At 44.1% G+C, this 15,024-nt stretch overlaps 2 protein-coding genes across 2 annotated transcripts in view; both read right to left on the reverse strand.

Moving 5' to 3' along the window:
• The window catches only part of fgf23 (fibroblast growth factor 23), a 2,090-nt gene extending 1,481 nt beyond the window's left edge, over window positions 1-609 (reverse strand). The window contains exon 1 of the mRNA XM_035534299.2: window positions 189-609. Coding sequence (XP_035390192.2) covers window positions 189-420 — 232 coding nt within the window. The 5' untranslated portion in view covers window positions 421-609. The remainder of the gene's footprint in view (window positions 1-188) is intronic.
• A 6,648-nt stretch (window positions 610-7,257) lies between these two features.
• On the reverse strand, window positions 7,258-10,320 carry fgf6b (fibroblast growth factor 6b). Its single transcript, XM_027011086.3, has 3 exons — window positions 9,547-10,320; window positions 8,949-9,052; window positions 7,258-7,585 (listed from the first exon to the last, which is right to left on the reverse strand). Exons 1-3 carry the CDS (start codon window positions 9,884-9,886, stop codon window positions 7,409-7,411), a joined length of 621 nt encoding a protein of 206 aa, XP_026866887.1. The 5' UTR covers window positions 9,887-10,320; the 3' UTR covers window positions 7,258-7,408.
• Between the last annotated feature and the right edge of the window lie 4,704 nt (window positions 10,321-15,024).

A 15,024-nucleotide genomic window follows, 5' to 3' on the forward strand; every position in this document is an offset into this window, starting at 1 on the left:
ATCTATCTATCTATCTATCTATCTATCTATCTATCTATCTATCTATCTATCTATCTATCTATCTATCTATCTATCTATCTATCTATCTATCTATCTATCTAGATGTAGAGGAAGTAAAGATTTCAATTTTCAAAGAGATAGGGGCAGCAAACGTAGACCCGCAGCATGAAGTAAATATCCATACTCACTGTATGAACCCCGATTAGTAGTTTTGCGCACTAGTCCATTGAGAGTGATCTCTAAATAAAAGTTGTGTAGGTCAGTGGTTGTTTGTAAGTGAATATATCTCCGCGGGTTCCCCCAGTTGGAACCTTGTAGAGGAGATGCGTTTGGAGCAGCATCCGCTGGTCGACATCCCTGAAGCGCCGCGAGCCACAGAGCAAAGAGAGAGTGCATATTCAGATGTCCAGCTTTACGCATGGTAGAGGATGGAACAAGGACACAGGTTCCGCGGACAAACGTCAGCACTTGAAATCGTTCTGGTCTGTACAACTTAAAGCCCGGCTATTTAAACTCACCCTGCGCCACTCCTAGCATTTTTACGCAACACTCGCCCCCATAGTAGAGATGCGTACTCACGAGAAACGGAAGAACGGATGGGTGGTTTTATGTGTACACCTTAGTCTGTTTATAGTGAAGTTAATTGACCGGTACCGGACAGGCCATAATTGAATTTAGCATAGCCCACTTAACACTTCTCATTGTACCCACACGCATCACGTCACTCACTGCATATCGTATACGATAAACCACAATACAACAAAACAACGAAAGGGAGAAAAAAAAAAAAAGGGGGGGGGGGGGGGGGAACAGCAAGACATCTCCGGAGCGCAAAGGAAAACTAATTGGAACATAATGATATACACTTATTCAAAAATCTAACATTCACAGAAATAGCTACACTGTTTCAATATCATTTTCACTAATACAGTTACAACGCGGTGCAGTAATGTGGTTCACAGCCTTTGCACGACCAGTAGAGAGAGCTTGTGTCTCACGCAATGCAATTCTACCGCTAGCCTTTTTGGCGCCGGTGCGAGAGCACTAGAGTAGTTCTTATTCTTGTTGAAGGCCTATGCGAAGATTATGTGATGAGTTCCATTTATGTATTAACCAACACTTATGTACTCATCTACAACTTACACCTGTTTGATTATGTTGCTTCATAACGTTTATCAGTGAAATATTAATGTAAACATTAATTTGATCTACTACCAAACATCTGGACCACCATTTCCTATTCAAATATGTTACACCATAACTTCAGACAGCTCCAAAGGTGTTGCCTAGTTTTTATATACAAAAGAACTAATGGTAAATGTCAGTTCAGGAGCTACAGATGTAGTGTTATAAAATACACTTAGTTGTTGGTATTTAAAATGGGACATTTGACCTATAGATCTACTGTAATGCGAAGATTCAAACAGGATGCGAGGATGAGTTGCAGACACAAGAACATACATTTATTTGCACATGTAACATTTAGCACGCAGACTAACGGGGTCAAACACCGACAACACAAATGCGTAAGATGTATAAAAGTCTATGTATACTAATGACACAATGAGGAGCAGGTGAGAGGGAGGGTATGCCACCACAACGCGCACACGGAGGTGTTCGGGGGAGGGGCAGTATCGTGACAGCCCCGCCTCAACGGCGCGACTCCTGCCACGGCCCCGAAACCAACGCCGAATGGTGAGGCCAGGCGACTGAACGACCAGACACGGGGTGGAAGGACAGACACCAAAGGGGACAAAACGACTGGTACAAATGTCACATTTTAGAAGCTAGTGAGACCAGGTAAGCCGGATAGAGCCCCGGGCTTTTCCCATTTGTCGGCTGGGCCGCAGTCCAACCCGCCTGCGGGGAATCGACAACCTTTGCTGTCCCGCTATGGGGAATGCCCCAGCCACCTTGCCTGTCTCTGGAATGGGCACTGGTATCGCCTCCTTCCTGCCTCTACGTGTTCCGCGCTGGCCGGCTTGCTTGCGCCTAGGCGATTTCTCCTGGGCAGAGCCTTGGGCCGCCTCGTAAGTGTCGGAGGTTCGTCGTTCTTGGAGCCAACAGACTGAGCGTCACTGTCCACGGGAGAATCCCCATGCTAGACCTCCTCCACCGCCATTATTGGATCCTCTGCATAATTGGACCCCATGTCCAACCGCAGACTGATGTCACTGTACTCCCTTTTCTTGCCAAAATCATCGCAGCCTTTATAATCGTCCATGTAGGGATCGCAGGACCCAGCAGAGTTCAATTTGGAGTGCCGGTTCTCGTAGTCCAGCTGATCTCTGTAAGACTCAGTTCGAGCCCAGACCATAATCAGGCCCCCACAAATCGCTCAGTGGGTTCCTCCCCTGTTGTGGACTTCTGGAGCGAGGCCAGGATGAGTGAGGGTCTTTCTGCGGGATAACAGGAGTCTACGGAGTCTGACTCCGAGTACTGGACATCATTGTACCAGTCCCAGTGGCCAGACACGGTTCCATACGACTCCCCAGCGTCCGCAGAAGGACCACACTCACCTGGACTGCTCTCCCCTACTGTGGGAGTCGGGAGTGTACCCAAGAACATGGAGGGCTTCCCTGCGAGGACGTTTATTTCCCTTCTTACCCTTCTTTTTCTTCACTTTCCCAGGCATCCTTCGTCGGTCGGTGTTTCTGTAGCGCGGAGGTTCAAGCAGGATGCGGGGACAAGTTGCAGACAAAAGAACATACGTTTATTTGCACATGTAATATATAACATTTAGCACGCAGGCTAATGGGGTCAAACACCAACAACACAAATGCCTAAACGATAGACTTTTATACATGTATACTAATGACACAATAAGGAACAGGTGTGAGACACAGGGAGGGTGTGGCCACTATGACAAACACACACACACACACACACACACACACACACACACACACACACGGAGGCGTTCGGGGGGAGGGGCCGTATCGTGACATCTACTTGTATTATTTTTAGCCCTCGCCCCAGAAATAAGATCCTGTCATTAAAAATATTCCGTTAAAGAAAGAGGCACTTTTTAAAAAAATCAAACTTTTTATTGATTTCAGGAATATGGTTACGCTGCTGTGCACAGCACATACGTACAAAAATAAAAGGAAAACCACTTTTTTTTCAATATATTTGTTTTCACACATAGCATTGTTGGCATTCAGAAACAAATGATGGAAGACACCTGTATCCAGTTGTTTCGCAATATTTGTAAGAAATCAACTAAGGTGAGGAGGTGAGGTATATGTTAACAGAGAAGAAGAATGGTGGGCAAAGATGGCACTCAGGGTCAGGGTTTAAAGAATAAGAGGAAAGAAAGAGAGAGAGAGAGAGCGAGAGAGAGAGAGAAGGAGAGTAGGGATAAAGAAAGACTAAGAGAGCATATGCTGAAAAGTTGCACATGTCCCCGATTCCACAGTTTCAATCTGCACAGAACATCCAGCGTGTCTACACAGACAAGAATGCTAATATACATCACAGCATTTACAATGCACTGGCATTCCATATTGCGGTTTGCAGACAATATTTGCTGAATTTGAGGAAACCATGTGCAACATCAAATTTGTCATAATTGAACTGCTACTAAAATTCTGAGAAATACAAAATGGCCCAATGATTAGAAAATAAATTAACAAGTGAAAGAACCCTTCCTGCATAACCTGAAAAAAATCCCCAAAAACAAAACAAACATGAATTGGCAGACAACCCTTTTTTTGAAAATAGCTGATGGAAAGTTACCTAGCAACAAGCTCAACCATGGGCTTTAAAAAAAATTATCCATTCTCACTCCAGAAGACATCAATATTCCAAGCCATTGGTCTGCAGTGACACAGTGACCTGGTGTGCTCCATGGTGGAGAGATGGACCCTGGAATGATGGGGCTGTGGTGATGACAGCCACTCACAGGGATGTTCGCTGAAGCTGAAAGGCCGCTTCTCGCAGCTTCCCCATTTCCGTGGCCAAAAAAATATTTGAAAGCTGTTGCTATAAATCCGCACGACGCACACAGCAGCATTAAGGGGTGTTCCCATTCTCCAACTTTTCTGCACCCCTTCTTATTCCTCACCAACTAAGACAGCTATCCTGTGACTCTGGTATGACTCTCTGTCCTTCACCCAGTTTCTTTGAATTCACAGGAATGCATTCACTGTCCCTGGAGGTACTAAGAAGCTCAGAGCACATTAATAAGGCAGTATAATACAAAGCTATCAAAGGCAAGAAGGAAAGTTTCACCATGCAGTTTGGTAAGGTTTTCTTAAGTTTTGGTGACTTTAATATGCAGTGCACTGGAATACAACAGAGGTTATATATGATAGTGGGTTTGGATGGTGACATGATGGCTATTTGTGCAGTTGAAAATGGCATGTAAATTCTTTGTGAAGTTGTGATTTATATGAAGTGACTGGGCTGTGGGGCCTCTCCATATGTCATTACTGTCTCATACATACTGTCAGTACTGACAGTTTACCTGTGTGTGTGTGTGTATGTGTGTGTCGGGGGGGGGTACGTTTGCCAAAATCTTAGGCAACTGCAGTTACAGGCTTCACTGACTTTGGGAAACAACTCAGTGATTCATACCAATGAGCTTCAAATGTTTCTTTACATAGTGATACTTTTAGCAAATAAATTTTTCAGGGTAAGGTTTAGCCTCAGGCTATCCCAGCCATATGATGCTTACTTAGTTAGTCATTTTAAAACATTTTAATAAAATGAGAATCAAAGAAACAGCTTAAATCTTCCAATTGCACTAGGCTTCATTGAGCTGGTTTTGTGGATGCATATTAAGCATAAACGTGGACATAGACTAAAAATGTCACAGGCAAAATCTTCAATTCCAAATTAGTTCAGTCTAGAAGTCATTTTAAAATATGCCTGAATAATATGGCGACAATCATATAACATTAGCATCAACCTTAATTGTGCATAGAAAAAAGAACCCAACAAGTCATCAACAAGGACTTAACCCAGTGCATAAAGTGCATGGCAGCGCAGTGGAGTCATTCAGCAGCCAGAATAAGGACAGGGACAGGGACACACTTCCTCCTCTGCAGATGGGGCCAGGGCACGGTGGCATAGTCAGGACTGTGGCCAGCCACTGTGCATCCCAGGTGAGGCTTCAGTGGAGGAATTAGTGGGGGCCACCCAGAGCATTCTGTCCAGGAGTGTCAGTAGCCAGCACTGGGGCAATGAGTGACCCATGGCTGAGCCACTGAGCAGCTGTTTTACCAACATCAAGGCATGCTGCCCTGTGGGGATGTGGAGAGGGGGTGTTAAAGTAGAAATAGAGATGAACCTGGATTGATGATGGGAGAAGGGACATGAGGCAATGCAAAATTTAAAGTGGCACAGAGCACAGGGACTTGGACCACCCCATGCAGGGTATGAGGGTTCAGGGCTCGTTGGCGGCTCAGGCCGTGAACTAAAAATGAGCTGGTACCTGGAGCGGACAGCCCTCGGGTTACTGCTGGAATCTCAAGGCCTCGGTATGCAGTGGCGTTTTTACAGGAATAACTGTGCAGGATGGCCTGAAGCAGGCGGAAGAGCTTCAGCTCAGGTATTTGGGAAGCTGCTCTCCTATCGCCACCCCGAGAACGACCCTGCTGGGCAAGAGCCGCATACTCGCAGAAGAATCAATAAACAATCTGGCTGCGGTACCGCAAAAATCTCCCTGCATGGTAAAGTAGTGCCATTCCTACCCTGGTCCCTTTGAAGGTGACCACGCCCTGATTTGGACGAGATCACGACCATCTCTCCATTTCAGCAGAACGCCAAAAACCCTGCCATTTTGTCCTGCCGGCAATAGTAGCAGCGGGAATGGGAGCCTCGTCAGTCCCTGTGGCACTGCAGTGCTGCTGCAGCAGAGACAGGAGTATGAGCACTGCCCATCTCACTCCCCCCCTCCCCCTCCCCCGGGGACTCTGCCACAAACTGCTCCCCATCATACACACACACACACACACACACAAACAACCACTCCTCATACACTTGAATAAATAAATATGTGCTTCACCATGCACACCCCCAACCCCACCCAAATAGCAGACCCCAGCAGCGACAGCATCTTTGTGCAACCCAAAGCATGTTTCCCCCCCATTAGTGACGATGCTTAGAGCATCGCTGCCCTTCACTCCCTGCTTTTTATTTTGGCAAAGCTGCCAGTATGTACAGCACTTTCATTGGTTTAGCAGACTCACACAAACTATGCAAAAACTTATTTTACTATGTGTCATCTCTTCAGCCATACCAGTGACAGGCATTGTGTCATAATTTACCAGCGGTATCTCAGTTCATGGACAGAAATATTTTTAGTATGCGCTTGCATAAGTTCCCCTGTATTTTGTTTCTTGACTACAAAAACTTTTCTTCAGTTGCAAAAACATCTGAAACTGGAGTGCAGAATTAAATGGTACACCAGATCCAATGTGACAGTTGGGCACGCTCTGCCGGAAAAGATACTGTGTCACCATATTTTTTGTAAGCTAACATGGAGCAGCCAAGATAAGAAAGTAAATCCGGAGACAGGAGGCCTTTGGCTTTAACATTATCATTATCATTGGGCCTCGAGTGGTCCAAGCGTCCTCTGTTCAAAGAAAAGCAAAATGAAGACGAGATTCACCTCCCCAAGTCCCAACCCCCTTGGCTGGCCCTTGTGGGGGAGAGTCCCTCCAGGGCCCTGGCTTGCATGTCAGCCCTATTTCTGACTCCCCGGGGTGTTCAGAGAATGCACGTTAAAGGGGAGGCATGGAGGCATGCCAAGGCACCTCTGCGGCAGAAAGCGATCTGCGTCACTTTAAGAGATCTCATGTTTCCACGGTGAGAAAACTAGATGAAAGAAACAAAACAAAACAAAGCAAAAATAGATGTATATATCCTAACGATAAAAAAGCGATGGTAAGCTTGTGTTGGCTCAGACCCAAAAAAAAGAAAGAAAAAAAAGTCCACATTCTTTGTAAAACTCTGTGCATCCCTTTTACCCATACAGGGGGCTCTGAGGTAATAAAAAATATCACTTCACTGTATAAAGCTGACGAGGACACCTGCCATCCATTCCAGTGTTTCGTCGAGTCCTGTTAAGCACCCAAGTGAGGTGAATAGACAGGTAGTGCTGCCAAATCCAGAAGCGATAATAAAGAAACAAAAAGCAGCAAAAATGGCACATATATAAGTTCTTGAAACAAACAAACAAAAAGGTTTATATATATATATATATATATATATATATATATATATATATATATATATATATATATATATATATATATATAAAGACCACAATAAATACTTTTGTAGTGGTGTTCTTGCACTCCCTTTAGTTTTTGTAGGTATGTAGGCTTATATATGATTTCAAATCTCCTGTCTGAGGGAGAATCCATGTGTGCAAAAACAAGAGCGCAGTTATCGGTCTCACTCATATTCGAGGGAGGAAGTGCGTGACTGTCATAGAGGGGCTGGCTTTGTTGCCTCTCTTCGCTCGGCCATGCCTGCTGAGGGCAATGTAGAATCCCCTGTAAACGAAAGACTCATAGGCGTTGTAGTTGTTTGGCAGCAAGGCCTCCTTGAACTTGCACTCATGCTGAAAAGTGGGCTGAAAGAGAAGAGACAAAAGGAGATCAGATGCCCGAGCACAGAGGTGCAAGACCAGCGCATGCTGGTCCCCTAGATGATATTAATGTTTCTCCTTTCACTTTTGCAAATGATACATGAAGAAATTGAAAAGTATTAGATGAAGCTTTATAGTGAACATTTGTCTATTTACTTGTGGAACAAACATGTAAATGTAAAGGAGACCTCTGCTGATGGAATAACATCCAGCTACCCTTATGACTTCCAATGGATAACCACAACCATTCCCCTTTGCAGCCAAAGGGATTTTGCACATCAGCTCCAGGAGGCTATCTAGTACAAAACATTATGGCATTTATTGTTTTTAGAACCTTCTTTTGGAAGGAAAACATCGGTTTCTTGGAATTTCACTGACAAAAAAAAACCCAAAAAACAACAACAACAAAAAAAAACATTCTTCCCCTCTTAATATTCAAAAAGCTTTTTTAAAAAGATCAAATCAGCTGTGAAATTCTCATTACTTTATCATCTGACTTTAAGCGCCAAAACTAAGAGTAACAAACTTAATGTAGACTAAACCACGATGCGTTAAACAAACAAGGGAATGAAACTTTGATAAATACTCCAATTTGAAGACATCTCTACGCTTCTTGTTTTAGTATCAAAGTTTTAATCAGTTCTCCTTTAATTTTGTATTTTAAATTCACAACTAGTGTGACAGTTATTTTCCATGGACGCGCGTGCCAACAAGGGACCAACGTTCAATTGCGCACAGAGACTTAGGCCTCTCACGTAAAGCGCGTTAAAACTTTTAACAGGGCTACTTTGAACAGACGATATAAAGCCTCATACACAAAACAGCTTAGCTTACATGTAAGAGGCTAGTTTAGAGGCGTCATTATAGGAAATGCCGTACTTTCAGAGTTGGTTGTATCACTAGTCAGATTTAGTTGCACTTACCAACACTCAACAGAGATCAGTTCCAAAACTGCAAATCGTAGATCTGCGTTTAAAAATGCCCCCAAACCTTTCATACCTCTGGTTTCTTGAAAGATATTAAATATTCGCTGCATGGACCTGCTGACCAGAATGTCTAAATGAACAAGATCTGCATGCGGTAACACCCCTGCCTTGGTAACTGATCTTGCCAACCTGCAGTACTTCATTTTAACATGTGCATTATTTACAGTAGCGCATCTCTGTGTTTTCCCTCACGCTGTGTAAGGTATGTTTTATGAAGTCTTTCGGGCAGTTAAGAATAATGAATGCATTAATCATAATTCCTTTTTCCACAGTATTCCTAGTTTCAGTAGCACTCAGAAACATGTCCTTAGCTTGTCTTAAATGATGCAAACTGGAATGCGAGAATAGTTGCGCGCACCTACCGTTCCGTATAACCTTCCTTTGCTGTTCATTGCGACAAAGACCTCGCTTTTCACACCGTACAGACTAACCACTCCTCGTTCCACCGTAGAAATCTCTATCAAACCTAATCAAACAAAGCACCATGTTATACAAAAGAACTGGTTTGGACTGACACTCTTATCGATATGAAAGTAGAAACAAAAGCATGCACTATACTGCGGTGGGTGGAACCTTGCAGGTGGCGATTCGGGATGCACGGGCTTTGTTCGAAAAAAAACAACAACAACAAAGCAAAACATCCATATCCAAATGAACATCTCTCATATATGCACTTTCCGGGGTGCATGGCAAACCGTTTTTGGGACGCAGGAGTCGGTGTATAAATAAGTTGGCGTCTATATGCGTCTAAGCATTCATGTCATGTTTTAGCCAGGACAGATATTTAGCACTTAAAGGATACTGGTGTTTTAACAGATTTGTCTTTGCTTGAGGAGACATTTTAATCTATTTAAACAACGTATTATATCTCAAGAACAATATCTATAGTCATCAAACCCCGCATGTCACTGTTATTTGCTATAAGTCATTTATTGCATTACATTTCTGGATGGAACTCACTGTACTGATTTTCATTATGTACACCGTTTATCCTGCCGTCGGGGAGGATCTGAAGGTGAAACCCGATGCCCACGTTGCAGTACAGCCTTCGCACTCTTTTGATGCCCAGTAAATAGTCACTCTCCCAGTTCAAGTCCGATTTCTCTCCCGATATGCCCAGTACGGACCGGGAGAAGAGGGTCTCCCATCGTTTCTCCAGTGAAGTTACGTTAGTCCTACTTGGAATCGAGTATGATGACACAGTCCCAGCAAGGAAGCCCAGAAGAAGAATTGCAGTCCGCGACCAGCGCGTATTGGCCTCGCTGGACATACTGATGAGCAACCTTTGCGCAATGGCCATCCGGTTTACCTTCGGGGCACGTGGTCAAAATTAATGCCACTAAAAATACCGCTCTTCTTGTTTTTCTTTCTTCGGCATGGTGGCACAAGCTTATTTTAGCAAGGCAGATCAGGGTTTCGAGCATGAAACAGTAGCCCGAAATCAGAGCAGAACTGGGAGAGAGTGCGACAGAACTTCTGGTGGTGGTGGTGATAGTGGTGATTAGCATGTTTTGCAGCTCCGCGCCTCTTGCTGGGCAACGCTGGTCATGGAGAATGCCCCTCACCAAAAACCTATCGCACCTTGCCAGACACCCGCATCCTCATGTGACATCACTCTTGCCCCGTAAAAGAAAGTAAGGGGAGGGCAGGGAGGAAGAGAGAGAAAGTTGCAAGCCAGCAAGTACTGCCCCGCACTACGAGGGCTGAAACTGCAGCGGCTTCTCTGAGGGCACTACAACGGGGCGCTGTCACTCCTCATGTAAAATGGGGGTCGCCGAGCCTTATTGGACGGCGTGGAGAGATCATGGGATGCGATGGGCACTTTTGCAGCGTCCAAATTGGGACGGTGGTCATATGTCTGACAGGCTGCTTCCTTATTTAGAAGGAAGGTGTATAAACAGTCCAGTTGTCACCGGAGAGCAATGACACTCCAGTCCGCTGTTTGTGTAGGATGTTTACACAACGATCTGATTCTAAAAGCTACTTTGCGCAGTGAAGCTATAGCATACGGCGTCTCTCGGTGAACATGATCTCAGATCCTTATCACAAGCAACAGCGCAGGCAGCCTCTCGGCGTTCCTGTGATGCTGAGATGCTGTCTTCTTTAGGCTTGCAGAGAACGTAAGCGCTGCTTGGAATGCTAAGACGTCAGCGAATGCTTTGACACGTTACACGGTTCTCCACGTGCTTCTTCAAGTAGCGAAAACGTACGTATGATCATGGAAAGAAGTGCTACTATTACCAAATGATAAGCACTAGTGTGTGTGCTCCGTTATCGTTAGATAATTAAATTTTACAGTAATGCATTTTCAAGAGATATGCATTTCTACACGTTAACAAAACAGTGAAGTAAATGACTCGAACAAAAAATGCGATCAGAAACTGAATCAGCAGTTTGCATTTTTACAGATGATGCAATATCACACAGGGGGCCATAATGACAGTCCAATTATCAGACTAAGCCCTAGATCAATACTAGAAGAACACCCGTGCAGAATGTTTAAAGGGTGCCGTGATTCTGCTGAGCGCTATGACTGATGAGTTGCGTGCGTTGTAACTTGTCTTTTAACATTCATGTCTGTGATTTGCTGAGCCTATGTAAAAAAAAAGCACCCATGGGTTGTAACATCTTTCTAAGGTTAGTGATAGGATTTCCTGCGCTGTTCAAGTTAACTTTGCTCGCTGCCATTATAGCAGCTGCCAATTATATGAATTGGCTCACTGCCAATTATAGCAGCTTTTATTATAAGATATAAGTGACCTTATAAAATAGCCCTGACACATAAAGGTCTTTGAGATGACCTACTAAGTGATACTACTCAGCATTTACTCACAGTAACATTATAGAAGGTAGCAAACAAAATTCAATCACTGTTACCTCTCATAATTGTTACATTTGTTCATGATCAATTTCATAGGTCAATAAATTTTAATACATTTGCAAATACTTGAAAAATATAAAGTATTACCTCATGTACTAGCAGAAAATATAAATGACACATTAGATATATTACCATTTTTGGAAATAGGTCAGCCATATTAGGGTTAGAGAAATGGCAGAGGACAAACCATTGTGTGGGGCAGTGAATTAATTTGCCACCACTTAAAAAAAAATTCATGTATGTGTGGGGAAAAGATAAACAGCACAATTTCTCCCTTTCTGCCAATAGCCACACAGCTCTGATTTCTCCACCAAAGTGCAGATTGAATAGCAATACAAAAATCCGAATCTACACTTAATGTCTCCTCAGAGCTGGAATTCTCAGTAATGCAGACTACTAGAGTCATTGCTAGCCAAATGTAACTTGAAATCTAAAGACCGTGAGGAAGCTTGTGGTGAATGTAACTCTTGTCTTTAGTCAGCTGTTTCACTCTCTCTCTTACACACTCATGCATTTATACACCAGCACACACACACACACACACACACACACACACACACACACACACACACACACACACACACACACATAGGCACTGTACACACCTCTTGCCCAGTACAAACCTAAATTGTTAATGACCGTTCCTCAAGGTGTTATGCATTGGAGGAGTATGCTGGTGTGAGTAATTGTATTTACCAAGCTTTCAAGCCCTTTCAATTAGTTTTTTTTATTAATGCTGGGTTAGATATTACAGATCCAACAGCTGGTAAGAGCCAGTAAGAGGCAGGAGAGAATTGTTCAGGCATGACAAAGACTGCGCATTAGCCAACTGATATTATATTCTAAGGATGGAAACAAAGGGCCAGTGGCGCTTGGAAAGAGACGCAGAGGTGCAGAGACATAGAGGCACAGACAAAAAGACAAAAAGACACTGAGACAGAGACACAGAGACACAGAGACACATCTGAGTGAAAGGCCATCGAAATGGATCTAAGAATATGGGCTACACAATGGACTATACTGCGGATACAGGCGATTCTTTGTTTGGCAGGAAGAAAATGGTAGAAGGAGCACACCATAAAATGTCTATGAAATAACGAGATAAATAGTAGCTCATGTTACAGCATTATGCAGGAGTATACTTCAACACATTATAAGGCAATCTCTTTAAATCCTTGTGCTCACAGCACTCAATGGTGACCATTTCACAGAAAGTGTCCAGGCGACAACGTCACACATTATGGACACTCAGTCACCCCTCAGCTGGTTTAGCAGTGGACGCTCGCGGGGGGAGAGACGGAAATGCTGTAGTGAAGGCGGTGAGGAGCGTGGCCCTAGTGACATGTTGCCTGGCTGCATGGCAGAGCCAAATGAAAACTGGCGACAACACTGCGTCTGCCCCACCCTGCAGAGAGCAGGGGAACTCTGGGTACTGGAGCGCGCCGGAGGATGACTCAGGCAGACAGTCTGCCAGCGCACAGGCACGGAGGTCATGGCTTTCTTTGGCGTATAGCGTGAAAGGATGGCTCCTTTGTCCGTGTTTGCTCCCCACCCCTCTCTTTTCCCTTTTCATGCGGTATAATTAGACTCGCACCAGAAGAAGATTCTGTCTCGCGCCACTGATGTGAAATGTGGTCTCACACACACTCACGCACACGCCGAGAGGCATCACTAAGTGCCTTGTTATAACACTAGTGACTGAATGTCAATGGGCATGGTGTATGGATCCTTCTTTCAACAATCTAGATAGATAGAGAACGAGAGCGAGCGAGAGAGCGCATGAGAGTGAGAGACAGACAAACAGACAGACAGACAGACAGACAGACAGACAGACAGACAGACAGACAGCAGAAGCCAGTTTGGGCTAGTGATGTCAGAGTTGGGAATTTCAGATCATTGCCACTTCTCCAGGGCAATACTATTGCCTATGCCAACCAGCTCATTCCATGACCAACTATGTTCTTTTTGCCTCTCCTTTCTTGTTCAAAGCAGAAGAAGATATGGGGTGCAGTTAAAATCAAAGAACCTGTAAGAATGTCATTAGAATTAAGGTACATGTATCACTTCAGAGCTGAAAAATGATGTCTTGGAGACCTTTTATACATCCAAGACTGAGGCTCTTCCTCTGAGATCAATCTGCAAAAGGCATTTCGATTTGAAGAGCAGTGAGCGATCGAGCGAACAAGAGAGTGACAACAGAGGAGTTGTTGGTGCTGAGTCAACACCCAGGGACACTGTCCCTCCCCCGTCTCCAGAGGTTGGAACCCAACACCAGGCTACAGGGCCCACTGCCCGGCCTGGGAATATAATACATTCTGTCAGACATTCGTGGGCCGCTTTGCACGTTCTCACCCCCGCCAGGCGTCAAGTGCGTTGTGGGCTCTCAAAACGTGTGGCAGAGTGTGAGCCCCTCCACTCCTCACCCCTCACCTATCACCACAGCAGCCGCCTGATTGTACTGGCAGTCGGCCATGTGGGCTTCACATTGTTGGGGAGGCAGAAGGCCAAGAATGTGGAGTTAGGTAATGCTGCAGATGAAAGTGCCATTTGCATTCATATACAGACACAAACTGTAGTGACACTAAATAAATCATCTTATACATGGATTTGTCTCTGTGCCAACAGATGCTGCAGTGACAATGAATAAGAGCAACATCATTACATGGACACTCCCATCCTGAGTCTGTCCATCTAAGCATGTATTCTGAACTTCTGGAATTGGACCATGTGGTTCTTTCTTCAGTCTCTGTTTTGGTTCATAAAGCCTATTCAGCCATTCTATTCCTGTGGTACTACAAGCAGAAGTGCTTAAAGTGGAATCAGTCCATGCCACTGTCACGAGAGAAGGATGCAGTTGAACTTCTTAAGGACACCCATTAGTATGACAAACAAAAAAAGCCTTCATTTCATCTTTGTGAGTAACAGCAGTGATGACACGTTCTGGATACATGCCAATGTTGAGGAAGCACTTTCAAAAACTGAGTTTCCCTTTTCAAACAGGGATCACTAAGGTTTCTTTTTTTAAAGGATTTTTTAAAAGAAGGCATCGCCCTCTGGTGGAGTTCACCTCTTCACCTGATCATTCACCCTGATAATTCACTGCATTGCAGTATTAGGAACATTGTTCACTGTTCGGCAAAAGGTTGGGCATGCACATTACCATTTCAGAGTGGATGCACTTGCTGAAAATTACATACTACCCACAACCACTCTCAACTAGCTCCCCTACAGCAATAAGACATTTACTTTTGTATCAGTGTATTTGCATTTGATATCAATTTGTTTGTATCAATGTATTTTCATCTTCCCAATTCTTCCAGTTCTGTCCTCTGATCACTTCTCTTTTGGTTTAAAATGCACATTTAGAAATGATTATTTTTTGAATAATCTACAGAACAATGGAAAGGTGAGCAGAGTTAAAGGTCCTACTGACCAATACTAGACCACGGCTGTGCGTGTGTGTTTGTTTGTGTATATACATGTACTGGTTGTTGGAGAGAACCTTTCTCACTAAGCTTTAAGGGACTGGTGAGGGTTATACAGGGACTGAGGCAGAA

The sequence above is a fragment of the Electrophorus electricus genome, chromosome 4 (assembly GCF_041902795.1).
Source record: "Electrophorus electricus isolate QZ-2024a chromosome 4, ASM4190279v1, whole genome shotgun sequence".
NCBI classification, from domain to species: domain Eukaryota; kingdom Metazoa; phylum Chordata; class Actinopteri; order Gymnotiformes; family Gymnotidae; genus Electrophorus; species Electrophorus electricus.

Coding starts and splice junctions, on each gene's coding strand:
- fgf6b (XM_027011086.3), bottom strand. CDS start 9,886: ATGGCCATTGCGCAAAGGTTGCTCATCAGTATGTCCAGCGAGGCCAAT. Junction 9,053..9,546: donor ACATAATGAAAATCAGTACA/GTGAGTTCCATC, acceptor TTGTTTGATTAG/GTTTGATAGAGATTTCTACG. Junction 7,586..8,948: donor AAGGAAGGTTATACGGAACG/GTAGGTGCGCGC, acceptor CTTCTCTTTCAG/CCCACTTTTCAGCATGAGTG.